Source organism: Hipposideros armiger, unplaced genomic scaffold, assembly GCF_001890085.2.
Source record: "Hipposideros armiger isolate ML-2016 unplaced genomic scaffold, ASM189008v1 scaffold_725, whole genome shotgun sequence".
NCBI classification, from domain to species: domain Eukaryota; kingdom Metazoa; phylum Chordata; class Mammalia; order Chiroptera; family Hipposideridae; genus Hipposideros; species Hipposideros armiger.
The window spans coordinates 356,781-384,610 of record NW_017732075.1 but is presented as its reverse complement, the minus strand read 5'-3'; the positions used below and the strand labels follow the sequence as shown (position 1 = coordinate 384,610).

General features: G+C 50.1%; 1 protein-coding gene across 4 annotated transcripts; it reads right to left on the bottom strand.

Annotated features, from left to right (window-relative positions):
- Nucleotides 1–5,636: 5,636 nt before the first annotated feature.
- On the bottom strand, nt 5,637–27,830 carry SPARC (secreted protein acidic and cysteine rich). 4 transcript variants are annotated; one of them, XM_019627239.1, is made up of 10 exons: nt 27,727–27,830; nt 17,575–17,644; nt 16,057–16,122; nt 15,368–15,455; nt 13,828–13,949; nt 11,908–12,028; nt 10,153–10,286; nt 9,392–9,540; nt 7,286–7,434; nt 5,637–6,855 (listed from the first exon to the last, which is right to left on the bottom strand). In XM_019627239.1, exons 2-10 carry the CDS (start codon nt 17,629–17,631, stop codon nt 6,827–6,829), a joined length of 915 nt encoding a protein of 304 aa, XP_019482784.1. In that variant the 5' UTR covers nt 17,632–17,644; nt 27,727–27,830; the 3' UTR covers nt 5,637–6,826. The 4 variants fall into 4 exon arrangements, with proteins under 4 accessions (XP_019482784.1, XP_019482786.1, XP_019482785.1 ...); XM_019627241.1 differs by having other exon boundaries at nt 16,066–16,122; XM_019627240.1 differs by having other exon boundaries at nt 16,057–16,119.

Genomic DNA, 27,830 nt, shown 5'->3' with positions numbered 1-27,830 from the left:
TTTTTCCTGAGGATTAGTGATATTGAGCACTTGATGTGCCTGTTGGCCATTTCAATATCTTCTTTGGAAAAACGTCTATTCAAGTCCTTTGCCCATTTTTAAATCAGATTGTTTGTTTGTTTGCTATTGAGTTGTGTGAGTGCCTTATATTTTTTGGATATTAACCCCTTATTAGGTAGATGGTTTGCAAATATTTTCTCCCACTCTGTAGGTTGCCTTTTTTATTTTGCTGATTGTCTCCTTTGCTGTACAGAAGCTTTTTAGTTTGATGTAGTCCCTCTTGTTAATTTTTGCATTTGTTGCTTGCACTTTTGGTGATATGTCTAAAAAAAAAAAACTTTGCTAAGCTCAATGTCAAGGAGCTTTCCCCCTGTGTTTTCTCAGACCCCAACATCCACCTCCCCTATTTTTGGGTTCCAGAGTTTTCCCTACTCTGGCCTTGCCTCCCCCCCCCATTAATTAACTAATTAATTCTCTTCACAAATATTGACTAAGAACTTAATATGTTCCAAGAAATGCGCTCAGTGCTAGCACCACAGCAGCATGTGAAAGGGATCAGGTCCCTGTGTCCATGAAGCTTACATTTTGCATTGGCGGGGGAGGGTGTCCGGCAACAAAAGGGAATAAACAAGATAGTAATTGTAGCTTGTGACTGTTGATGTATGTGAAAGAGAGAAAATGGGAGTCAGACGGGTAGACAACAAAGGCTTCTCTGAGCGGGTGACATTTGAACTGAGACCTGAGCATGATGAAGAGGCGGACACTAACGAGAAGCTGGAGGAAGGGTGTAGTTCCAACAGAAGAGACAGCAAGTGCAAAGGCCCTGAGGCAGGACAGAACTTGGCCTGTTTCAGGAACAGAAAAGAGGCCATTGTGGCTAGAGCGCAATGACTGAGGTGGGTGGTGACAGAAGACAGGGCTACAGACGTCATTTATTGGGCACCAGCTGTGAACAAGGCACAACCCTAGTCTCGCGGCATTTTCCCCATTTGCTCAGACTGCTTACCTCCTTACCATGCTCCTTCGCTCCACTTCTCTGAATCTTTCTGACCCTTCAAGACCAGGGCCTGCCCACCTCCTCCTAGAAACTTCCCTGACTCTCTCAGCTCTTAGACATTGGTGGGCACGCAGTATGTTCGAGTATTTGGAAGTGGGCAGCTCTGTCTACCCTCTTGCCTCCTAAGCCAGTGTTTCTCCAGGTATGGTCTTCAGACCCCCTGCATCACAGTCCCCTAAAAGGCTCCTACATGTTAAAAGCGTTTTAGTGAAATATTTAAGTTATACAAGTAGAATAATGTGCATCGTATACTCACTGTCTACTTGTAAGAACTTTACCGTTTGTCCACAGTTGCTTCAGTTCTGTTTTTGTTGTTTAAGAAATAAAATACATTACAAGCTCAGGTGAAGCCCGAGTGCTTATCAAAAGTGCAGATTCCAGGGCCTCCGCCTGGATCTGCTCAATCAGAATCTCTGGAAGTAGAGTGCTGAAAACGTGCATTTTTAACCATCCAGCCTCCCCCACCGATTCCAATGCAGAGTTAACACTGACAATTACTGATACACCAGTTAAAATCTGCCCCATCCAAGCAGTTTGCTGTTCTCCTTATAGCTAACCCAGGGGTTCTCAATCTTGGCTGTACCTCAAAAAGTCCCCCTGGGGGACTTTCAGAAATGCAGATGCCCAGGTTCCTCTTTCACCTTGTAAATCAGCTGGGGGCAGGGATCTCAGGCAACTATTACCAAAGGCACGAAGGTGGGTTTTGCTGGTAGCAGGGTCAGCGGGGAGAATCCATCTCCCTTCTCCCATTCGAAACACTCCTAGGATCATCAAAGTCAAGATTCAAATATCGTTCCACTTGCTGCGTCCCAGAATAACGTCAACAGGCGCTTCCTGGGCCCCTGCTGAGTGCTGGGCAGAGCTGCTAGTGAAAGGCGTTGATTGGATATAATAAGGAAGAGGCTCTGACCCGTGTCTGGGCTGCAGTCTAAGCTCAGGCCTTAGCTCAGTGGGTGGGCTTGGAGGTAGAGTTGCCAGATATAGCCAAGAGAAAGACAGGACACCTGGTTAAATTTGAACTTCAGACACCTAACGAATCATTTTCTAATAGAAGTACCAGTATGTCCTAAATGTTGTGTGGACGCAGTTATACTAAAAGAAATATATATATGTTTCTTGTTTATCTGAAATTCGAATTTAACTGGGAGTCCTGTGTTTTATCTGGCAACCCTGCCTGAGGAAGTATCTCCTGCTCTTGCGACCTCAGTTTCCCCGTTTGGAAAGCGAAGGCGCTTGGCTTGATGACTTCTATGGGTCTTCTGGCTTGGATGCTTCCGCAGTCAGTTCAGACACATGCCACAGCTCTGAGAGTTTTTCTCCGTAGCCCCGCCAGGGGGCGCCCTGACCCTCCTCAGCGCCCTCGCAGGCCTGTGGCCCAGCGAAGAGGGAGCTGGTCCCTTTGGCTCTGGGGGGCCATCTGGAAACCAGGTTGTGAGGCCTTGAAGGCGCCAGGCCCTTACTCATCCCTAGGACAGTTTATTCAGAAGGGGAGAAGGGGAGATCTCATAGAGCCTCTGCAGATGGGACCATTTCATCCAGCTCCCCCTCTACCATTATTTAAAAGGGGAGACTGGACCTCCAAAGGAGAAGGCACTTGTCCAGGCTCAAACCGCTCCTGAACACGAGAATCCTGACTCACCGTCCAGGGCTCCTCTACCTCCTTAGGGTGCCCTTATTTCTCTCTTTACTGCTGGACACATTTAACCCTTGCAGCCCTGGAGTCAAACCCAACGCAGAGGCCAGGCAGCCCAGCACAGCCTAATGACTGGGAACCCTTGGGGCCCTTCACAAAGGGAGTGTGGCCTTGAAGCAGGAAACCTTGCAAAAGAGAGAGGACCAGGGATGAAGGAGCAGTCTAGGCAGTGGGGAAAGGTGGGATGGTGACGATGATGATGATGATGATGATGGCGGCCTTCCTCTGTGTCACACAAAAGGACCCATGAGGCAGGAACCACTATCGTCAGGATTTTACAGACGAGGAAACAAGCTCAGTGTTAGCTCGTTGGACCAGAAGGGTTCAGTCCAGTTCTGCCACAGGTGTTGGGAAGGAGGGAGGCGTCTGTTACCAGGGCCCTAGATGATCTCCATGATGAAGAGGAGTTGCCCAAAGGGAGGGATACCCACCACTTCGGCACAGGAGAAGATTTTAGGAGCGTTCCAGATTCGGCATGACTTACCACTGAATTCCTTTTAATTCAATTCTCCTTCGGACCATCTGATTATCAAAGAGAAAGTCTCTTAACATCCTCAAGCACAGGACATAGTTATAATGGTGTAACATTGTTTTCTCATTGTAATTATATTTTTATTGCACTTATCTTTAAAATTTATCTCGATTTATGGTAAATGATACTGATTTTCTGCCTAAGGTAATGATATATTTTCCTTTAAATGGTTTTTGAGTTCTTTTTACTAAGTGATTTGATTTGCAGGGAGGGAAGCAAGATCAAAGGAGGGTGTGCCTTTAAGGGTGCCAAGTTCTGAGGGCCCCTGTTAACCCAGCTGATAGGTTTTGGCCACAGTAGGCAGGGCCGCAGCCCTCCCCACTCTCCCAGGGCCCTGGGCTGGCTCATGTTTCATGCCATTTCCCTTGAAAACTCTCAGGAGTTCCCTCTAGGGAGGCTTCCAGATATGGGGGAGAGAGCTCTGGGCTCCAGTTCCCCCTTTTTTTATTGCTTCACTCCGTAACCAAGTCACTCCACCTCCCCGAGCCTCAGTTTCCTCATCTGTAAGTTGGTGGCAGAGCTGTTGTGATAGTGGGTGCCGTGGAACTCAGAGATGCTGTGCTGCAGGCTGACCTGGGCACAAGGACTGCATCCTCCAGTCCTCAGGGAGAAGGGCACATCTCCCTCCGTACCTGAAGGATTTGAATCCCCTGTCCACACCATGCTCCATGATAGCTCCAGCTTTACGTCCGGTACAGCTTTATGTGTTTTCTGCCTGAAATGGTATTGTTCATGAGAGCTCTGGGGACAGCAGGGACCATGCCTGCCTCATTCAAGCACACTGCAGGCCCCTGATAAACGTCGTGGGCTGAATGATAAGCCAGTACTGAAACTTACCTGTTCTGTCTCTCTGCCCGGATTCCTCGAGATTGTGAGACTGTGCTGGGTTTGCATGTCTCAGATGGCCAAGACTGAACTGGCCAACCTCTCCCTACTTCTCTCTCTCCCGTTGGGTGAAAAAGAGAACACCAGACTACAGTTTGATTTTTTTATGAGTGTGTATTATTTCAGTAATTTGAAAATAATTTCAAATAAGAGGGGAAAAAAACATCCCTTGGCTTGGTCCCTGAAGCCCCCGCTCTGTGGCCCATTGTAATGACGCATATTTTGGGGGACTGTTTTTTCACCTCTAAGGAGAATCTTGGAATACTAGCCTGAAATATCACATGAGTACGATGACCACACATGAGCTGTGAAAAGTGCTCTGTGGACTTATGATGCCATTTTCTTTCCAGAACCAGAGTGTTCTAGTGTTCCTCAGTCACACACACACACCCTCATTCTCTCTGGTTTAAAACCCTACCATGACTTCCCACTGCACAAAAAATGAAATAAAAACGCCTTACCATGGCCCATGAGGCTACCTGGTCTGGCCTCTGCCCACCTCTTCAGCCTCATCCAGTAGGACCTACCCCTCGTTCTGTGCACCAGCCATGCTGGCTTGGGACTCGTGTTCCCTGTCTACCTCAAGTCCTTTGCAAGTGCTGTTCCCTCTGCCTGGAATGCTTTTTCCTTCCCTCTCCCCGCCGCCCACACTTAATTCCTTTCTTTCCTCAGTGACTCAGCTCCAATTTTCTCAAGGGAGCTTCCCAGATGCCCTAGAACAACCCTACCCAATAGAACTGTCTGCAATGATGAACATATTCTAGATCTGTCCTGTTCAACAGGGTAACCACTAGACACATATGACTATTGGGCATTTCAAGCACCTAGTGTGACTAAGGAACTGAATTTTTAATTAATTTAAATTTAAATCTAAATAGCCACGCATGGGTAGTGGTTACCAAATGGGACAGTCTGACTCTAAAATAACGCTGTGTCCTCCTGTTACACACATGCATAGTTCCTTATGTTCCTCCTTCATTGCACCTATCACAGCTTGTAATTTATGTTTAATAGTTGTGCAATGATTTAATCTCTTCCTCAGTAGATTATTAAGTTCCAGAAGAACAAATGCTTTGTCTGCTTTGCCACAATTGTGTCTCTAAGCATCTGGCAAGGGACCTCGTACATAGTAGGTACATTATAAACATTTGTTGAATAAATAGATGAATGAATGAATGAATGAATGGTGAAAGGAGATGCTTAGCCTGGTGCTTCTGAGAATGAAGTACAGTGATAAAAAGGGTCAGCCCACAGGTCATAAAATTGGAAGTGAGCTAAATTTGTGCTTATAGGAACCATACATTCCCTGTGTACAAATAAGTCTCTGTGTGTGTGTACCGGTGTATGTACAAAAGCACAATAGTGCATTTGCAAAGGTTTGCATCTGTGCAGTCGTGTATAGACACATATGTCCACGTGTCTGCGTCAGGGTCATGAGGTCACTAAGACAGGCAAAATCACTCAGGACGGCAGTTTCTAAGTCATTACTTTTTATTTTGAAAGATTTGTCAAACTCTTCACATCATGGCGAGAGTTTGCATGATTAATAAGAAGCAGCTTTCTCATGAAATGCTTGGAGGTTGAACGAGTTCTCAGCCTGTGAGATCTGACTATCCCATTGACTTTGAAATTTCTCTTGATTAATAGAAGAAAACGAGAGGCGAGGGGAGAAAAGGAGGAACATGCTAGAAACTGAGGGAAAGACCCCCCACGACAGCCATCCAAATGTGAAAAAAACACAACAACAACAAATAAACAAAATCAATTCACCAACTCCACTTTTTCTATTATACAACTTTCTACAACTTGCCTCAATCTTGATTTTGGCCTTCCTGGCCGAAAGAGCCTCCCAGTCCTGCATCTCCCAAAGACAGTTAGGAGGGGAGAAGCCCTATAGAATGTGGTGACCCACCCCTCAGAGGCCTGGTGGATTCCAGGGGACTGATGGTCTACAGCTCTCCAAAGTTTGAACAAACAGCCTAATGTGAAAAGAAATGGCACAGAAAGGTGAGGGGGAGAAATGGTGAAGAACTGCGTTTAAGTGAGAGCTTATGTATTTTTGCAACAGCCTCAGGTTCTTTCTCTCGGTCACAGCCCCAGGCAAACAAGACTGGTTATCTGCCGTTTTGGTCTGTGGGTTTTCCAGGGGTTTCTCCCACCACTGGTCCTCTAGTCCCAGAAACATCCTTGCCAACTTCACGGTCTGTTACTTCCCTTTGCCCGCCTTCTGGCCACATAAGAATTCCCCCCACCCCCACCCCCAGCAGCCAATACCCTGCAAGACAGTTAATGCAGAAGTCTGACTTGTGAGTATTAGTTTCAAACAGACAAACAGAGAGAAAATCTGAAGATGCAATATGTGCGGAAGGCAGACGTGAGCAGGTCAAAGTTTCCACCCATTTTCCATTAAGTCAAATGGCCAGAGAAAAATGAGACTGTTAGTGGGTGACAGCCAAGAAGCCTTGATAGCCGAGTTACAGCTAAGAATGTCATGATTTGGGTTACAATTTCCGTTTTTAGCACCGTTAGTGTATTCATTTAAATCTATATTAGCACCTTGTCCCCAGGCAGAACAACAAACCATCCAAACATTTTAAACATGGGGGGAAACAGGAAGGGGAAGGTTAGGAGAGGGTCCGGTACTGCGGCAGGTCTGGACTTAGATCACCAGGTCCTTATCAATATCCTCTGCAAACAAGAAAAGAGAGCACAGTTAGACATGAGCCCCCTGCCGAGGAAGACGTGCCTCCTGGGGAGTCAGTGGATACCCCCATCCCCAGGACCAGGGGCCAGGTGACCAGTCTGAGGTCACCCAGGAAGTCTGAGGTCTCCCTGTCCCTGTCCCTTACACACGCTGCCAAGTTATACTTCATTTCCTCGCTAGTCCCTGAAATAGCGCTAGGCACAGAATGAGGGCTAGTGCTTGAGGAGGGAACGAGGAAGAGACAGCCTGACAGAGAAGAATCAGCAAATCACCTGACGGAGCAAGGCCCACCCAGACAGGCAGAGCCCACTGGAGTTAAGTGGGCACAGAGAGCAGGGACAGGCACACAGGTGACAGAGAGGACAGGGAGGAGGAAAGGGGAGAGGACAGCAGTCCCTCTGCTCAGACACTCACTCTCCTTGATGCCAAAGCAGCCGGCCCACTCATCCAGAGCGATGTACTTGTCGTTGTCAAGGTCACAGGTCTCGAAAAAGCGGGTGGTGCAGTGTTCCATGGGGATGAGGGGGGCACGCAGGGGGGCCAGCTCGGTGTGAGACAGGTACCTGCAAGGAGGGGGCAGGAAGGGCCTGAGGCCTGGGGAAGCCACGGGCCTGCTGTGGGGCTCGGAGCGCTGCACTGCCCCCGTTGACCGTCACGTTTAAGGGCCTTTCCCAGTTCTGAGGTTCTGTAGGCTCCTAACAAAGGTCTCTTGGTGCATTTAATTGCTTGCTAATTAATGTGCCCTGAGAGTTGGGGGCACAGAAACTTCAAATGAAAATATCTAGCACCTCTGCTATGGGTAGATCAAAATCTGGTATGAAATAACAATGCATGTTTCCTATGGACACACTTTTATGTGGCTGCAATGCAGAGAAGAGTTTAAAAGAGACCTCATTTTGACAATGGTGCTGACTCCTGGGAGGAGACAGGGAAGGCGCTAGGATTGGCAGGGAGGGTATAAGGGAGCTCTAACCTTCTTCATAGGGTTTTATTTATTTATTTATTTATTTATTTGATAAATTGTGTAATATGTAAGAGGGAGGCCTTTAGATTTCTCTCCCACTTTCCTCTGCTCCTATTCTGCCATCTGGTCTTGAATCCAGAGCACATGTGTGATTTTTCTCCTTGTTCCCCAGAGCCCTCAACTAGTGGTCCTCAAAACAGTCTTCCCCAAGGGGCTGTCACGTGACTCCAATTTTGTCTCCCATCCCCAGACCCTCCCTGCCCCACCCCACTTGTGGAAGGAATCACACAATGTTTGAACTGACAGGAACACCCCCCTTCTCTTTCATTGTATGCTGGTGGGAACACAGGCCCAGGGTGGGGACGCAGGCCGGGTCACCACCCAGCTCTGGCCCAGGCGGGAGTGCTTTCCCACGTGCACATCCCCTGCAGCCCCATCGGGACGCCTCCTTGTGGTCCCCTTCCTCGCGCTGGGATTCAGCTGCTCAGCCTCAGCTCCAGATGTTCCCCTGACTTTTCCCCTCCTCTCCCCAGTGAGTGACTCAGTTGGATCTCAGCCATGGGAAGAGCCTGGGAGAGCAGCAGCAGGGAGATTCCCAGAACGCAGCAGACCCCAGCCACCTGGGGTCACTGACAGGGGGCAGGGTCCAGGCACAGGGGCTGGATCGGGAGCGAGGGGTGAGCCTCCCAGAGCGGGGCATCCCTGGGCACAGCGAGCTCCCCCAGCCTGTGAGCACGGTACCCTCCTTGCCATGCTCCCCCAGGAACACACAGCAGGAGAAGGCCAGAAGGCTGTGGTGAGGGTGACAGCCCCTGCTCAGTCAGAGATAGTCAAAGCATCACCTGCGCCATTGGGAAGCCTTTTTAACTTTTTCCTGTGATTGGGAGGCGCAGATCATCCCCCAGAGCAAGAGCTCCTGGGGACAAGGATGGTCAGTTCTGATTGCTGTTAAGTCCCCTGCCCGGAATAGTGCTGAGTACCTAAGAGACACTCAGTGAGTGCTCAATGCCTGCCTATCCTGCAGTGTAGTTAGTTGCACAGCCCTTCATTACTCATCTGCACAAGAGGCAAGAACCATCAAACCAAGGGCTTGCGATACGGATGGGACTGGCTCTGTGGGTTTTATAAGAACTCCCAGGGCCAGTTTGCCCTGTTGGGGCTGAAGGACTATCAGCATGTGGGCTGCCCCACCTCTGCCCGCGTCACCACTTTCAGAGCCTGGCACTCCTTCCCAGCTCGCTCTCCCTCAGCCAACGGGTGCCCAAGGCCAGCAAGCTCGGGCTTAAGGAGGGATGGTCAGGTCCCACTGACGGCCTCCTCTTCTGGCACGAGGCAGCGTCATGGCTTTCTCCTTCCCAGCTCTGCCTCCTGTCTCTGGATGCCTGTTCCTTGCAGCCCCAGCCCCTAGACAAGCTGTGGGCCCCCGGGGCTGGGAGCCTCAGAGGCTGCTGAGAGGTTTTCTGGCCACGCTGAGTGCACGCACCAGCTCTGAGCCAGGACTCTGCCCTCCAGGGCACAGCTGGAGCACCTGCGAACCTAAGGGCCTGGGGCCTTACCCGTCAATGGGGTGCTGGTCCAGCTGGCCAAACTGCCAGTGCACGGGGAAGATGTACATGTTGTAGTTCTTCTCGAAGTCCCTGGCCAGGAGCTCCACAGGGTGGTCTCCAGCCTCCAGGCGCTTCTCATTCTCATGAATCTTCTTCACCTGTGGGACGAAAGGGCCAGTCAGGGCCCCTCCTACCCCTGACAGGAGGCCCGAGCAGGCAGCGACCCGCCAAGCCCAAGGCTCCAAACGAGGGCAGGGCATGGCCTAGACGGTGCTAGCATCTCATCCACACAAGTAGAAGGCTGGGGCCATCTCAAAGGGGCTCACATAGAGCTGCCACGCCAAAACGGCCTGGGGAGTGTGTAAAAATGCAGCTTCCTGGGCCTCGCTTCACAGAGACGCTGAGTCAGCACTCCAAGTGCCTGATGTGTCCATTTACGTTTAGGATCCATAGACTCAGAAGGAAAAATGAATAGGGCTGTTGTAGCTCTTATCTAACAGTGGGCTAGACAAAGTAAGCAGGTCTCTTTGTTATACAGAACTTCTCAGAGCCTCTAAGACGTGAACGTGCACTCTGAGCCTCCAAAGGCAGCGAGAGGTCTGTGTCCTAGAGCCCAGGGGAAAGGCACTCATCAGAGCAGGGACGTGGGCTTACCCGTGGGGGCCTGCTTCTGGGACTGGGACTGCGGGTGGCAGCCAGCCCACGCCCAGGAGCCGCCCAGCTCAGGGCCAGCCAGGCACCCTCGGACAGGATGGGGAAAGGCCACTTACTCGCAGCTTCTGCTTCTCGGTCAGGAGGTTGTTGTCCTCGTCCCTTTCGTACAGAGTGACCAGGACGTTTTTGAGCCAGTCCCGCATGCGCAGGGGGAATTCAGTCAGCTCCGAGTCCAGGCAGGGGGGGATGTCTGGGGTCCAGAACACAGGGTGGTCAGCACAGACCCCGACTCTGCCTGCCTGGGGGCCAGCATGCTGGCTGAGCAGCTCCCCACACTTTCCCCTCCGACCACTTCAGTCAGTGACTCGGCCCAGGGGCTCGGCCTCTCTGGGTCACAGTTTCTTTATACCCCATGAGCAAAAGAGATTGCGTGCGGGGAAGAACGCTCTGCAAATAGAAAAATGCATAGAGACGTCTGCTGCTCCCTTGCCCTTGCCCTGATACCCTGAGGGAGATGGTTCTCTCCAGCGGCTCCCGCACCTTTCTGGGTGATGGGCCCTGAAAGCAGAGGCCCAAGACCCACACTGGTCATGTCAGCTGTTGGGAGGTGTTAGAAGCTGGGAGGCTGAGGAATGACATCTATCCACAGGCCCAGTTCAGGGGGTGATGGTGGAGGGTCAGGAATATTCTCCCACCAGAACATTCACAGCAATAATGATTCTGTCCTGGTCTTTGGAACTTAGAATCCCAGGATGTCAGACCTGGAAATTTTATCCAAGTCCACGCTCTTAGTGGACTTAATAGAGGTCAGTGTGGAGAAACGGGACTTGCTCAAGGCAAGTTATCAGAGCCTCTTCCAGCGTCCAGGGCTCAGGGGTCTGTCCTTCCCTCAGCCTGGACCTGTGGCAAGCCCCCTCTGTGGCCAGGAGCATGGCCTTCTTCGCCAGCAGCTGGGGAGTGGAGGAGAACAGCTGGGATGGAAACGGGGAGTTGGAGGGAGTGCGCTGTAGGCCCCAGAGGACAGCAGCAGCCACAAGGTGGAAGGCTCCTTGGCACACACCGCAGTCTCACAGCCTGAGAACTCCTGCCATGCCTCCCCCAGCCTCTTTCCCCAGGCCTGTCTGTGCCTTCTATTTCATACCCTGGGCCCCATAGCTGGGAGAGTAGGGCTGACCACAGGAGAACCTGGTATTCCCTTCACCTTTCTGCACTCTGCATACCTGAGTCAGTACCATCTGGTACCAGAATGTACGAGGCACACAACATGTCGTCTTGGAGAGGGACCAGGTGTGGCCTTAGGTGTTTGGAATGATAGGGAAGCTGCCAATATTCAAGGAGACACCTGGGCCAGCTGACTCTGCACCTGTGGCCACTAACAAAAGGCCAGACAACACCCTGGCTCCCAGGTTCCTAGAAGACGGTGGTTGATCACGTGTCTTAAGCGGGCAGATGGGAACATGATAGAGTAAGAAAGCCTAGGCTCTGACAATACAGAGTAACAGGGGCCTAAGGGGAACTGACGGGCGTGCCCCTATTTTAAAGCATTCAGATTCAAATATATTAGAAACACGTTATAGGCCCATGTAGAACATCCTCTTTGCTGTACAATGTTGAAGCAGGAAAGATTTGGGTTAGCCCTACAAAAGAACTTCCTCATCATCAGAGAAAAGACATTCTCCCTGCTCTTGTGCTTCCACAACTGCTCAGACCTTCCTAGGAGATGTCCTGAATGCAGACACTCACAGACAGTCATCTTATTTTATAAATGGGGACCCCCAAATCTCACAGCATGGGGGTGGTAGAGTCAGCATCCGTGCCAGATCAGTGCGCTCTCCCCTAAATGGGAGGCTGGAGGACCCAAGGACACTCACATTTGCAGGGTCCGATGTAGTCCAGGTGGAGTTTGTGGCCCTTCTTGGTGCCCTCCAAGGTGCACTTGGTGGCAAAGAAGTGGCAGGAAGAGTCGAAGGTCTTGTTGTCATTGCTGCACACCTGTTGGCAAAGCATAGAGCCCCTATCACCTCCATTCCCAAAGCACTTCGCTTGCATCACCACCCTCACCCATTTCAGAGATGGGGACACTGAAGGCCAAGCAAGGAACATGATTAGCCCAGGGTCATACAGCGAGTTAGTGGTGGGGCCACGACAAGAACCCAATCTCTGGGCTCAGGCCCGTGTTCAGCCCTTGCTGAGAGCCACTATTGGTCCCTGAGCAGAGGCGTGACTGATTCAGAGCTGAGATACGGGGAAATGTGGAAGATACGGAAGGGATGAATTAAGGATGGGGACGGCGAAAAGGCATAGTGTGCAGAAAAGAGTTAACACAGCCGTTATCCTTCGAAAGGCTTGTAAAATTGGTCCTTGGCTAGCGTCTGGGAACTTGGCTGGTAAACAGTTCCCTGCACTGTGATAAAAGTTTCCACAAATGATAAGGGTGCCTCACTGTGCCTACACTGCTATACAAACAATATGGTTTATGCTGAACATCTTCCCTTCTGAGAGTCTGGGATTTGGGTACACGCTAGACAGAGGGTGCCTACGTGACCAGCCACAATTAAAATTCTGGGTGCTGAGTCTCTAGCAGACTTCCTTGTGCAGAAACATTGCTCACGTGTGGTTGCATATTCGTAGCCGGGGAAAGAGTATGTTCTATGAGACCCCTCATGGGGGTGGGGAAAGAGTAAGCAAGCCTGCACATAGATTCCTCCAGATTGCTGTGTCTTGTTCCTTACGATCCAGCTGTGTATCCTTAATTCAGCGCTGTAATAAATCTTGGCTGTGAGTGTAACTGTTCGCTGAGTCACATGGGTCCTCCTAGTGAATCTCTGCACGTGGGGGTGACCAAGCAGAGATGCCGAGGACTGAATGAGGGCAGTGGCGGTCAGTGGCTATGTGAGGAGGTGGGGAGTCTCGTGTTGAACCCCCTGCACGTACTTGCTTGTATATCACTGCAAAGGGAGAGCTGATGGACACTGGTGACCAGTGGGGTGGGGGGTGCGGAGGAGGGAAGAGTTGACAATGATGGTAAAATTTGCAGCTCAGAGGATAAGTTATATTAGGGAGATACTGAAGATGGAGAACCCAGATGGGAGGTTGTGGGGATAATGCTGGTATTAGAGTGACTGTCCTAAGCTAAGTCACCAGTAGTACAAGGGATGGCATCATGGGGACTCAATAATATTTACTAGGATGGATGGGTGGGTGGTTGGTTGGATGAATGAGTCCTATTGAAGGTAGAATGGACAGGTTTGAAAGATTTTTTTGAAGTAGCCCATATTGGGTGCTTACTAAGTACCAAGCATTATTTGACAAATCCCCACAACAGCCCTGTGAGATAAGGACTGTTTCTGTCCTCTCCTTAGAGATGGGAAACTGAGGCTTGGGAAGGTTTAGCAACTTAGCCAAGATGTCATGGCTGACAAGTGGTGGAGGTGGGGTTTGAGGTCAACCTTTGGTGTGACGCAGAACCCACACTTTGGACCTGAGGCTTTGCTAAGCTGTCCCCATCTCAGTGCCTGGTGCTGTTGATCTATTCTCTTCTGAGTTAGGCACAGAGTTTGGAACCTGATGGTGCCCATTAAATTCTTGCTGGTTGCTGGAGGGATCCAATGACCGGCAGAGCATCACCTCGGACTCATCGTGACTGTGTTGCTGTGACTAGATCTAGTGAGGGGACTTCGGAGACTAGAGCTGCTCTGGAGAACCACCAAGCCAACAGTTTTCTGGACAGACACTCTGTGCTGGAAAGGACCCAGTCCCTCAGCCTTCTGCCCCCGTCCCTCAGTGCTCACCTTCTCAAACTCGCCAATGGGGGCAGGGCAGCTGGTGGGGTCCTGGCACACGCACATGGGAGTGTTGTTCTCATCCAGCTCACACACTTTGCCGTGTTTGCAGTGGTGGTTCTGGCAGGGGTCTGATAGAATGCAAGGGCATATAGTTAGCACTATCGGGCTAGCAGGTCCACCCCAACCCAATCCAGACCTATCCTTAGGCAGAGGTCCTTGGCTGTGGCCCCGACTCTGGGCTCTGGGCAGCCCTGAGTCCTCCCTTCTGTTCTGATGAGCCCAGCAACTGGCATATAGGGAAACAGCTGGCTCAGTCTGGGAATTAGAGGTTTAGGCTGAAGTTATGGTCAGGCACGTTTTGGGGGGACTAGGCTCAGTCTAGGACCCAGGCACACTGGATGCCATATAGCTCCCCTGAGGACTGAGTTCTCAGCTGTGAGTTGATCATCAGTCATAGTGAGGCGTTTTTGGATTCTGGAATAGACTTTCTGGAATGACTGGGAAAGTCAGGTGTCCTCACGGACCCAGGGACCTGTGAGGCCCAACACAACAGACTCGAAAGGCTGTAGAAGAAAAGGGAGAAGAGCCCCGAAGCCCACACTGAACAATAGAGCTCAGCTTGTCTGGTAAACACCGGATGAGATGGACGTGGAAGGGGAAGGGACACGACTCATAAAAACCCTGTGACCTCAGGATGCGAGCTCAATCTAGCCCTTCCCTCCTGATGCTCAACTTAGGGTATTTTAGTCATCTTTCATCAGATGCCGGCACTGGGCCAAGGGCTCTCGTGCTTTATCTCTCAATGCTCCCACAGCCCTGGAGCGAGGGTCTGCCATCTTCATCATTCTCACATTAGAGGCAGGGAAGCTGAGGCTCAGAGGAGCGAAGCAAGCTGTCCGAGGGCGCTCACATAGGGGCCGACGAGTCTAAATGCGAACCTCGGCTGGTTTGCCTGCAAAGTGCATGCTGCTAACCCCTTGAGTAGGATGCCTTTCCATTCTGTAGGCTGGAGACGCCAGCACCGTGGGCGGGAGCTGGAGGCCCTAGGTAATGTCTCTCCCTCTGGCCCTAACTCTATGAGTAGCAGCATATGAGTTGTGTCAGGTGTCCAGGCTATGTGAAAATTAGTAAGCTAATGCGTGTGAAAGCGTCTGAGGTACTCCCAAGCCTGCTCCTGTATGGGCTTGGGCTAAGATGGAGGCCATTGCGGAGCTCATGTAAGCAGTGAGCTCAGTGAGAATGAGAAACCCAACTTGGGTATCAGGGCAAAGAGCTGTGAGGGCAGAAGTTCATTTCCAGCTGAGGAACTTCCCTTCCTGCCACTCACAGCATGGACAGCCTGGCTATAAATAGGTCCTTCCCAGATTCCAGAGAATAGTCCTAGCCTTTAAGTCAAAGCCATTTCTCCTCCACAGCCCACCCCGCAGGGCGGACTCCACCCTGCATTTCCTCAGGAAGGAACCTCACTGTAGGCTGTCCCCATACCCCAGGCCCAGGTGGCAGAGGGCAAAGACGGGACGTGATAAGACACGGGGAAGGGACCTACTTTCAGCCACCACCTCCTCTACCGCTTCCTCAGCACCTTCTTCAAATTCTCCTACTTCCACCTGGACGGGGTTGGCTCCCACAGGTACCTGGGATGGAGAGAGAAGAATGAGTCAAATGGCCCCAATCCCATCCCAGACCCGGAAGAAGAGGGTGCAGGCTGAAGGGGACTTGCCTGGAGCTTTGGGTACCCACAGGGGAAGGTGAGAGACAAGCTGTAAAGGTGTGCTGGGCCCAGGTCACAGAGAGCACAAATTCCAGAATTTAGATTTCATCTTATAGGCCCTCTGTGTTTGTAATGCCCTGGAGTTCTACTGAGATGCCTTGGAGGCCATTAGTGGTGTTAGGGCAAGAGGGGGTGCCAAGCCCTCTATCCGTACCAGACACACAAGAACAGCTCCCCTTTCATCTGCTTGATGTATGGGGAGAGTATAGGTGATCATCTAAGAAAAATGGTCCCACAGCTTAAAAACTAAAACATTTCAAAATTATAGCTCCCCACTGTAGGGTGCCATGGAAGGTTTAGGAAGCATTCAGGAGTGTCAAGATTGGGGGCTATTCAGGATTTACGTCTGCGTTGGCACAAACGCCCCATTCCAGCGTGAGACCCACAGAGCCTGTCTGGTGTCCCCAGGGAATGGATGTGGGCAAAGGGAACTAGGGGCCCAGGGTTACCACCCACCCACCTACCTCGGATACCTCAGCCACTGTTTCCTCTACCACCTCCGTTTCATCAGGCAGGGCTTCTTGCTGCTGCTGGGAAGAGAAAACAGGGTTCAGAGCAGTTCAGGGCCAAGGCCAGCTTTACGTCTGAAGTGCCTACGGCCTGGAACGTCTTTTAAAGCTGTGGAGCTGGCAGAACAGCTTATTGGAGAACCCGAAGGGACCGCCATAAGTGGGGTGATGAGGGCAAAGGAGAAGCCAAACACCGGACCCCATGGGTCACCAGAGCACCTCCCCATTTGTGCGTTTTATATCTGATGTGTCTAAGCTTTAGCTTGGAACGCATTTCCATTGCTTTGGCTCCTATAATGTCTGAAAACCACTGAGGCAGACCACCTCCTCCCATCTCGTAGATGGGAAAACAGACCCAGAAGGGATGAACACTGTGGATTTTAACAGGTGTCATTCTCTTCTCCACAAGTGTGATGTTGTTGTGATTTTATTATTATTATTACTATTATTATTTGGCAGTTCCTTCTTACCATGTCAACTTGCAGTAGGAAGAAGCAACATGATATATAACTTTGAGGCCACTGGCTGGCTGGGGTTGCTTCTAAAAGTAATGTTAACCTTGTCAAATCTTTGGCTAAAATCTACCCGCCTGATCAAGACTGCCAGTCTATCGTCACACACGCCTCCTAGTGGAGAGAGGATGAGGGTCTCACAGGTTGGAAGGAACTGTTCTTTTTGCCTGCTCACAGTTCTCTCTCCCTCTTCTGGTAGAGGCTTCCAGTTTAGCTTTGGATAACCAGCATGGCCCTCTGCAGGCGATTCTTGGAGGGACTGCCCATCAGTCAAGGTGCCCTGTACTCCTCTGGCCAAGAAATAGGCCCAAGACCCAGCTCAGCCAGACTGGCTCTCCTTGAATTTTTTTTTTTTTTTAAATCTTGGCACGTTCCTTTAAGTTGTGAAAACGGTTGGAGTAGATCTATTCAGATGGCAGCCTCTCCAAAACTGTCTATTAGTTCTTACCTCCCAGCTCCTGGAAGTATCTCTTTCTAGTCCTCCCCAAGGCCTTTGATTTTATAATCTACCCCTACATCCTCTCCCCTCACCCCCCGCCCAATTTAGTCAGATTGGAGTCTGTTGCTTGAAATCAAATAGCCCTCACGGATTCAGAAACTAACCCATCCCTCTCTCTGTGGCTTGACACTTCCCCTCTGTTAGAAATCCTACATGATACAGCAGTTAGTCACCCCCTTCTAAAGCAATCCTAGTCTATATTTGGGAAGGTCTGACTACTAAAAAGTTCATCTTCACATTACATGGAAATCTTTCTTCTCTGGAATCTCCACCCAAGGATCCTCATCACATTTTTTTATCCTGAGCTTATTAAAGAAAAAAAAAATCTTTAAAAAAAATCAGATAAATAACTCAAGATGGAGAAGTCCCTGTCCCCTCTCAGCATCCAGGGCTGGCAGATTCAATGGCCCTGAGCTGGTGGTGGGAGGTAAGACCAAGCAGAGATGATCTTCAGGTACTCACAGGGGCTGCCAAGGCCCTCCCAGCCAGGCAAAGGAGAAAGAAGACCCAGGCTCTCATGATGCTGGGAACCCTGTGGGGAAGAGAGAGATTGAGATTCAGTGAGTGGAATGCATCTGGATGGAGAGTTCCGTTGGTGCTGAATTCCTGTGACATACAAGATCATTTTAGATGGTACGTGTTCAGTGATGGTGAGAGACATGGGAGAAAGGTGCTTCTACTCAGTTCCCTTTCAACCATGAGGAGACCATCCCCGTTTGGTGCTGAGATGTCTTGAACGCCTCTCTAACACTCATCTGTCTCCTTTTTAGTGGAGAACAGACCTCTGGCTCAGGGCCTCCACAGGAAACTACATCCAACTGGAATTCAGCAAAGTTGTTTTGTCTCCTTTGTATTTATTTTTACAGTTTCCTTTCATTCATGACAGAGGTACACAGATTTTTCCATTTATGGTAATGATACCAAGTCTGTTTTTCTCAGTACGTTTATTTAAATTTTTCAAAAAAGTGATCGCGAAGGTGATTGGCTAGTTTGTCAGGTGTGGGCAATGCTGAGCCAGATCATGTTCACGGCCCCTTCAATCCCTGATGTTCTAGAATTTTTTTCCAGCCCTCCCACCAAACTTCCTCCCATTCCCTTCCCCCTGTGTATCGGGAGAAGTTCATAGGCAGCAACTTCTTGCCAACTTGAGACAAAGAGATCTACATTCTGAAACAAAGAACAATAGTCTTGGAGTATGACCGGTGGACACTTGGAAGTTTCCCACGTTTTCCCCCATTCCACCCAGAAAGGAAACACTTCTCTGTCTCCTCTAGGGAAGCTGACCCAATGCTCGCCTATGTCACGTGTCCTCTTTCCCCTTCACAGCTAAAGGATGTTAGCTGAGATCTAGAAAGTTCTCCAGCCCTGGTCACTGCAAAGACCTCACTTTTTAGATGATGAGCTCTCGACTCTCAAAACCTTATGACTGGAAGTGGGTCTTGGAGCAGAATCTCCACTGATGCGTCTATGCCCAAAATGCCACCCCTAACAGAGGCTCTGTGGCGGAGACACTTTATTTCTTGTTCTAACTCAATGGGCTTCCATTTTCAAATGGCTTTAGAAAGTTCTCCCTTCTACTGATCTAAAGTTGCCTTCCTCACATTTCTGGTCTACTCTGTTCCTCCTCTTGTGGTCAGACAGAGCAAGCCCGCTCCCTCTGCCCCGAAGCAGCTTGTCTCAAGGTGAGCAGTAGCCATGTCTTCCCTCTATTGTGTCCCCAAACTTCCAGATTGAGCTCATCATCCCCACTTCCTTCCAAGATTTCTCAGCTGACCAAGCACCTTGGAGGGGTCCTGGGAAAAAGTCCTCTGCTTGGAGTGAAATGCCAGGGGTTCTTGTCCTATCTCTATCCTCTCCAGAACCTGGTTCCCCTTCTATTATTGAGAGAGTTAGATAAAGTGAACTTTGAATGGTAAGGTGGGCACATTAAACATCACAGGCACATGCTGGTCTCGGCACATGCCATCACCTCTGGCATCAGACATTTTCACCTGGATTATGGCATTTGGATGGAGGAATAGGCAGGGGAAGTGCAGACTTCATGATGGTCCTTTACTGGATGAAAATAGACACAAAACCTCACCTCCCATTTCACGGAGCGTGCATGATATAAAACCAACAGAAATGTAAAGAAATTGACCTGGGAGCTTGGTATTGCTTCGCCATGGCCCCAACTCCCTTTTCAGGTGGTTTCTGGAATGTTCCCCCTGTCGTACAGTTGTGGGCTTATTCCCTGCTTTCCCCCGGCCTGGTGGTGGAAAAATCTCCCTTCCTGCTTCCCTATTTGGAAGACACAAGCAAAACAACTTCTGCATGTGGCTTTGGACGAATGGAACAGGAGCGAAAGCATCAATGAAGGACTTGTCTGAGATTGTTTGAAGTGGCAGGGTCACAGAGAGACTGGTTGCTAGAACAAAAACAGTCAGCTCGTCTGGGCCCCAATGACAGAGAACCCACGTCATTGGAGAAACAGCTCAGCTAGGACTAGAGATGTCATAAGCTCAGGTTGGGGACCCAGGAAGACAGGCGTCTCCAGAGTGCGTGTCCCTTCTCTCAGCACAGGAAGCAGGCTCCTGTCGTGGGCCGGGGAAAGGTCTGTTGGCTGGCACTGTTATCTGTCCTGCCTCACCACCTGTCGGCACTTCTTTCCGAGTGGCACACACACCCTCTCCACCACCTTCATCCCTGGGGTTGCAGCCAGAAGAGAAAAATAATTGTACACCTTGCAGTGCTTTATGGTTTCTAAAGACTTCACCTACACACTATCCTCTTGTAGTCCCTGACATGTGGCAGGTAGGCAGACAGACATGGGAGGCTCTTAGTCCCACTTTGTAGATTAGGCGTCTGCAGTTAAGAGAGGAAATCAGGCAGCATTCAGGCCTCTTCCAAATTGACAAACTCCCTTCTCGAGGAGTTGGGTTGGGCCTAATAGGGATTATGTTTGGAGACTGGCGTGGAGATGGGGGTGGGGGTGGGGGGTGGGATGCAGGAAGTAAGAGTGTTAAGGGCACAAAGCCTTGGAAGGGGAGTTATTTTCCAAATTTTGGGCTCTGCCCAGTGCCCAGTGCTACATCGTCAGTCTTAGAACCCTTTCCATCCAGATGATGGCATTTGGTTAAGAGCTCGCTCAAGAGTGTGAGCTCTGAGCAACAGCGGTTCGATGCCCGGCCTGAGTTGAGCTGCCACTAAGCTGCCAATAAGTAGCAGGATGGCTCAGCTGAAAAACAAACAAACAAACATGTCTACCTCCATCCAGATGATGGGACAGGAGGGAAGGGACTGTTCTTGGATGCACAGCCATACTCCCTGCTTGGCCATGAGATCCCTCCTGCAAAGCTAATGGGGTGCAACAGTAACCCCAGCAAAGGTCAGAACACAAGATCAAAGCCCTACATTCAGAATTTGTCAGCTGTGTGCGCTTCCTTTGCTAATCAAACCTAGGCTGGCATGTCAGGTGAAAACATAGGCACCTTCATATACATGACCAGAAGGAAATGAAAACTCCCTCCTTAGTGGCTCCTTAGTTTGTGATGATGCATTAGAGTGTTTACCCTTTTCAAAGTGCTTTCATAATCCAGCATCCCACTAGGGGTTCAAGGCATGTCTTTCTGCCCTGTAGCACAGGTGAGAAGACTGAGGCACAGAGAGGGACAGACACCTCCCCAGAGCCCAGGGAGTGAGTGGCTGAAGGAGGAACCGGGCAGCCCCATTCCACCACTGGCATGCTCCCACCTCGGGTTCCCTTGGTGGCCGCGCCCTCCCAGGTGCTCACCTGAGTGGGGCCCAGTTGGGCTGCAAACTGGCCCGAGGTGCAGGGAAGGAAAGTAGACTGGGCCGGGGGGAATAGGAGGTGTGTTTCCCTTGGCTCGGTGGTCACCCACTGCAGACACCGCTCACCCCCACCCCACCGCCGCCGCCTCCTCCTGTTCCGCACATCGAGTCCCTTCCTCTGCCTTTATTTGCTCTGGACATGGCTGAAAACCCGTCCTTGGCTGCCAGCAGGACCCGAAGCTGAGGTCATTTCTCTCTCTTTGGAAAGACTGGGATGGAAAAGTACAGCCAGCCCCCCAGTTCATCTCCCTCAAAACATAAAGGGTTTTCTTCGGGCTCTCCCTGCGCTCTGAAAAATTGCCGAAGGTCAGAAGTGGGGAACATAATCTCAGAATCATAGAATGTTAGACTGTGGGTCTCGGAATCATAGCCTTTTAAGAACGCGAAGCACAGAATTTGAGCTGTAGCTATCCAACCTGATTTGAGTAAAATGTTTGTGAAGCAAACGCAGTCCAATAGAACTCTCTGAGATGATGAAAATATTCTGTATCAGCGCTGGCTAGTATGGTCGCTACTGGCCACACGTGGTTATCGAACACTTGAAATGTTGCTAGTGCAAATGAAGAACTGCATTCTTAATTGTTTCATTTTAATTAATTTAAAGAGCCACATGTGGCTAGTGGCTGCCATATTGGACAGAGTGGTTATCAACTTTTCCAGAGGCAGTACAGCATTAATGTAAGCTCATGGGCTCTGGAGACAAAAGGATGTACAGGTTCATATTTTGGCTCTGCTACTTAGCAGTTGCGTGACCTTCAGAAAGTGACTTTCCCTCTTGGGGCCTCGATTCATTTCTCCATCTGTAAAATGGACATGACACACCAACCTTGAAAGGCTAGTAGGTGAGGTACATGAGGGAATACACGAAGTAAGCAGTGTTGTTTGGAGAAGCCTTTTAAAATCCAAGGATCCCAGGATTTCCATCCCTGTCAAGAATCCAGGGCAAGGGTCCCAGCGCTTTGTGGCCCAGGAAGAAAGGGAGTTGGGGTGGAACAAAGAAGACATACTCCTCTTGGTCTAGGGGACACCAGCCCAGTCTCCCGGCTGGCCTCTTAGTTGGGCTGCTGACGCAAAACAAGTATCTCGCTCCCACTGTTTGGCTTGGAAACAAGGCTTCCAAAAAACACACGTTCATGGTAAACAAGCCCAAAGAGAAGAAAACAAGTAGAGAGGCTAAAAAGGAACCCATGAGCCAGGCCCGTCAGGGAGCCAGGACTCAGAAAGAGAGCCGAGCCAGGCCAGAGAGGCGCCACCGCGGCCAGTGTGGCCACACTGGCAACTCACACGCCAGGGAGCAGAGACAGCCACTCAGTGGTGACATGGAAATCAGGAGTCCTGGGATCGAGTCTTGGCAACGTTGCCTAGCTCACAGTGGAAACTTAGGAAAGGCTGCCCTGCTCCCTGGACCTCGCCTAGCCCCGCTTGCCTGTACAATGAGGAGGTTGTTTTAGATGATTGGTGTTCAAAATTAGGCAAGCCAGGGTGCCCTTTCTTTTGATGACGTCGTCTGCAGAAGTCCAGTATTTGAAATGGCTAAAAACCCATTTGCGTTTGTTGAACCATGAATGTATTATGATCTATACAATAGAGCAGTTTGAAATGTTAAAAAAAGCATGAAAAAGTGGAGTTGAGATGGGGCTGGAAGTCTTACACACACTGGCACCCCAAGATTCCTTGGAGCATCTCTAGGTTCACCTAGGAACAGTATGAAAACCCCAGGGCAAGGTGGTTCCTAAGGTTCTGTTCAGCCCTGACATTCTGGGTCAACTCAGGCAGACGCCTTTCAGAAGATCACCTCTCCCAGCTTGCCCTTCGACTCTCTCTTCCACCACTTCTAATATTTCTTGCTGGAAGGGAAGACGCTAAGGGAAAGATTTAGGGTGTTAAGGGTGCTCATGCCTGGGATTGAAGAGGGTCTGGGACAACTCAGAAATAGCCCTGCAATTTGAGACTGGAGTCAGCCTGACTTGAGATTCCGTAAAAGCATCTAGGATGCCACGTTTCACCGTGGTTAGCAGAGGCCTCCGGGTGGAGCTTCAGGCTCTCCTCCTTGGCTCCCCCTAGGGGCCACTGCTGCATCCGTGTAACCACAAATGGAGGGGATGAGAAATAACATCCAAGTGTCCAGTTGGTCACCTCCCCGAGATGGCAAATACATGGCATGTATGCCTCCACCTGCTACTCCTGTGCATGTGGCAGACGTTACTAATCAAGCATGACTTTTTCCCCCTAGAGTCCAGAGTGGCATCTCAGGCCTGAACAGTTCTTCTGGCCATCGCTACCAATGGATTATGAATTTCACAAGCCCTATGAAACCTCTTTGCTCTGATTTTAGAGAGAGAGAAACTGAGGATCAGAGAGGGGAAATAACTCAAGGTCACACAGCAAGCTGGTGTCTGAGCTAAACTTCCCGATGTTAACCTAGTTTTATTTTGTTACTTTTTTTGTCCAATCAGTCTGGAATCTTAAAGCCTCAACTAGCATGGGATGACCCAAGGGATTCCCAGATGAGATAGATTCATGGCAAGTTTCTGAAAGATCCCACCTAGAGACAGGTGGTATCTCCATCCATATTTTCCCTACAGACATCAGGCCCTATGACTTGATAAGTAAACGCAGAGTTAATTTCCTAAGACATCTCCTTCCTGGATAAGCAGGAGGCTGTTTTTCTAGATAATTCTCTCAGGTCACTAGCCCTGCTCTGTCCAGCCACCCCTGAGTTCAGGATTGGAGTTAGGATCCAGGCTCCGTGCTGTAGAGAAAACGTAGCTTCATTAACCCCCAGGGTAGGCTGAAAGCTCAGCTCTAGCCTTCCCTCCCCTCCTATAAAGACAAAGGTTAGAGAGGGAGTCAGCTGGAAGCAAATGAGCAGCAGCCTATGAGTTACATCTGTCATGCTGCCCCACGCAGCCATGTGGGCTGGGATAGGCCATTGCAGGTCAGCAAAGGAGAGAAAGCACTGCCCATTATTTATCATCCACAGCACTTGCTGCCTATAGAAGGAGTTGTGTAGATGTGATACCAAACTGGTCAGATGAAAACCAAAAAAAAAAAAAAAAGGTGAACATCTGGATATTTTCAAACATCTGGGAGTTTGCTGTGTGACCTTGAGTGAGTTATTTTCCCTTCCTGACTCTCAATTTCTCTGTAAAATAGAACAGGGGGTCTAGTGCTGTATGTATGTAACATGTCTGTCTTTCCGTCATGACCTATGGTTACGTCCAGCTATGCACATCTGTGCATGGCTACAAATGGCAGTTGTGTTTGCATGCCTGACAGTGTGTCTGTGTAAGTGACCTGTGTCCTTGGCCTGTGTGAAGCTGTGTGTGTGTGTGTCTGACTCAGCATCTGTCTGTTTCAGCCTGTAGAGGTAAGGGTCAGAGTTGGCGTATGCATCAAGAGGTTTACCTGGAATTTGTCTGTGAGTCAAGGTATCATTCAGGAAGAGGTATCTGAATGCATGACCTTCTGAGCCTGCTCATATAATGAGGCAATTTATTTTTAGCTGTGCCAGTTAAGTGCCTGTTGGTGAAATCCATGTTTATACTATGCATCCTCGTAGGTTTGTTTGTGTCTGTCTCTGTTTATCTCTGCACAGCTAGCTACCTGTATAAATAACCCCCCCAAAAAAATATTCTCCTGTTTACATCACATCCTCAGCTCTTTCCTTTCCTCCACCATCCTTTCCTATTTATAGCTTATTTGCAGCAAAGAAAGCTGCTCTTGTGAATAGCAAACCCCAGCCGCGCTATTGGAGGATAAGTCTCTACAGACAAAGATTTTAGCAGAACTGTTGTTCAACCCAAGATTCCCTGGCCCCTCCTCTCATTCCCTTTTCAACTAGTGGAACAGGGGATGTTAAAAATGTCGACCAGTGGGCCGGCCGAGTGGCTCAGTTGGTTAAGAGCTTGCTTAAGAGTGTGAACTCTGAGCAACAGGGTGGCCGGTTCGATTCCTGACCCGAGCTGAGCTGCCGCTGAGCTGCCAACAGGTGGCAGGATGGCTCAGCTTAAAAAAAAAATGTCGACTAGCTATTCCTTCTAATGACAGCAGCATCCGGGGTTTAGGTTTACAGGACTTCAGTGCTGGAAGGGCACCTGGGCATCTAGCTTAGATTCCCCATTTAACAGACCGGGAAACTGAGGCCCACACAGGGGAAGGGTCTTTCCCAATGGCACTCCCTGGGAGGTAGGACCCACCTCTGCTCGTGCCTCGACCCATGCTCCTTCCACACTGGACATGCTCTTGGGAAATAAGGAGGTACCCAAATCAAAATGAATTTAAACAATATACTTTTAATAGGCCTGTTAGCATTTTTAGGAAAGGGAAGTTATACTCAAATACAACCCTCAAGATGATGGAGCTGCCAGAGAAAAAAGCTAGGAAGGATTTCCCCAAGTCTTTGGATGCCATAAATGCATCAGTTCTAAGAACCCATTACATTAGGCGGGAGGGCCACGATTTTGCAAGTGCTTCCTCTGTGCATTATCCCATTGTGCCCACATAGTTTCCCTCTGAGGTGGCTGCTGTTACTGCTCTTTAAGGAGGAAACTGGGGCTCAGGAAGGAGGAGCAATTAGTTCAAGGTCAAACGGCATCTTTGAGGCAGAGATGGAACTAAAATCTGGGTCTTCAACACCCTGTCTGGGAAGCTTATCGCAGTCCCACAGCTGCCCTGGGATGCTGGGAGATCAGTAGGGCTGGGCCTAGAGTCTGCTTTTCCCGAGATTTGGAGGGCGCAGTGGAGTGGGGGACATTCAGACTGAGCCTGATGTTCTTTTGAGTGTTCCTGGCGTCCCCTCCCAGCCAGCAGGCAGAGACCCTGAAAAAAAGGTTACCGTGGCAACTCACATTCCTCCCAGAGTGAGTCATGCCAAGAAGAGCCTTTCAGTGGGTGGGACTTGGAGAAAGTTTCAAAAGTTGATTCCTACTCCAGGCACCCCCCCTTGAGCCCCTCCCTCCTCCCTTTGCTCCAGGCTTTGTCGATGTGGCAGCTGACGGCCGCCTGTTAACTCTCTCTTCCCCCAGCCACTCCCATTTCAAAATTTTTCATCCTCCTGCAAATATACGTTTGCCTCCAGTCCCCACCCACTCCATCTCCCACACCATGTCCTCTGGCTATTTTGGGGCTGTGCATCCAGTTGAGAATATCTTAAGACTGAAGGCTGTGAACACCCCCTTGTGCTCTCTCTCTCTATTTCTGTCTCTCTAACACATACACACACACACACACACACACACACACTCACACACACACTCACACTCACACACTACTGTACACACAATGTTAAGGGGCTCGCAGATGCCTTGAAACCCACTCAACGGCTAGCCTGTGAGTCCAGTTTAAGAGACCTTCCTCTGGAAGTTTCAGAGGACATCAGGTGCCCCAAAGACAACCAAGTCCAGCCCTCTTGCTTTACAGCTAGGGAAACGAAGTTCAGAGGAGACACTTGCCTAGATCACACATACAATGTGGGCCTCGAGTCCGCCATTGTAGTTTTGATTTGCTTCTCACGTTACCATCAGAACTTGGGGAGTATAAAATTTTAACCCTAGAGAATTGCTGGTGCAAACATTTTCTCTATGTGATCTGCATAGGATGCTGTCCTTTCCGCAGGAAAATGTGTGCCCCTTTAGTTCCTTTTGGGCAGACTGGGCTTGCTGCAAGACATGCCTCATCCCATTCAGGACTCAGGAAGTCCACTCATCAACCAGCCGAAGGAGCCAAAGAGGATAAAGACAGGAAGGGGTTTATCTAAAGAAGACCTAACACCCTTAAAAGGGGAGACACAGACCTCTGTAGAGTTTGGGCTTCTCAAAACAAGGAGGTGTGAAAAAGCGGCCCTGGAACCCTCTCTGTCTTGCCTTCCTCTTTCACCCTTCTCCACACATCCCCCACCACACCCAGCCTCCCATAGGACCCAGCACCCNAATGTTGAAGGTTTCATAGCCCTTTAGCCTTTCTCTGGGGTTCTGTATCCCTGACTCCCTCTGGCCTGAGCTGTCTCCCCGCAGCCCTGGGCAGGAGAGTTAAATAAATAAAAGCCGGGATGGAGGATATCAGATGTCTGGAGTACTAGTGAGTTCCCATGTTTATACTCCAGGGAGCCCAGGATGGGAACAATGCTTAACCCAAGACTGGCTGATGCCTCCGGAGTCTGTGTGTGTTTGGGGGCGGGGATGTCGATGGGGGAGAATTTGAGGGAAACTAGAGCCTTCCCAGAGGTACTAATTAAAGGTAAAGACCCCCTTAGCCTTCCAAAGATCAATTTATTATTCATGCACAGTCCCTTTTGGGAAACAGAGCCCCTGACCAAGAACCAAGTCTAAGAAGTTCCTTCTCCTGGAACGGAGAGCAGGGCGGACACTGGCTGCCGGCGGTCCCTGTTGCAGCTGTGACAGATCAGGTTCCCAGGAAAGGAGGAGGCTGCCACAATTGCAAAGGGAGCAGAGGACAGGCAGGCAGCCTCTGAAACCAGAGACAGACACACAGAGGGAATACTCCCTCCAAGACAAAGTGAGCTTTTTTTCTTTTTCTGCAAACCTAAAAGGGAGACCAGGTTATACTGTGGTTGCACCTGGAAAGCAATAGGCAGCGAGTCCGGGGCGCCTGCCCTCAAGGGGAGAAGCGATGGAGCCCCGAGGAGATGCCCACCGTATTGCTGATCCCAGACCTCCCAGCACAGCCTCCCCTCCCTGTACACACGCTGGAGGAGTGAAGTGGGGTGTGGGGGTTGATGCGGCCTGAGCAGGGGAAGGCAGAGCGGGCGGGGGTCGGGCGTACCTCAGTGGCAGGCAGGCAGGCAGCAGGCTGAGTGCACTCCCGGCAGTCTGAAGGTCTGGGAGAATGTGGAGGGGTTTAGAGCCCGGCAACAGGAAACCACTCAG

Excerpts from the sequence above, each read along its gene's own strand:
- SPARC (XM_019627239.1), bottom strand. The coding sequence starts at position 17,631 with ATGAGAGCCTGGGTCTTCTTTCTCCTTTGCCTGGCTGGGAGGGCCTTG. Across the intron at positions 12,029-13,827 it reads CCATTGGCGAGTTTGAGAAG|GTGTGCAGCAATGACAACAA; the intron begins GTGAGCACTGAG and ends CTTTGCCAACAG. Across the intron at positions 7,435-9,391 it reads GACCAGCACCCCATTGACGG|GTACCTGTCTCACACCGAGC; the intron begins GTAAGGCCCCAG and ends CCCTCCTTGCAG.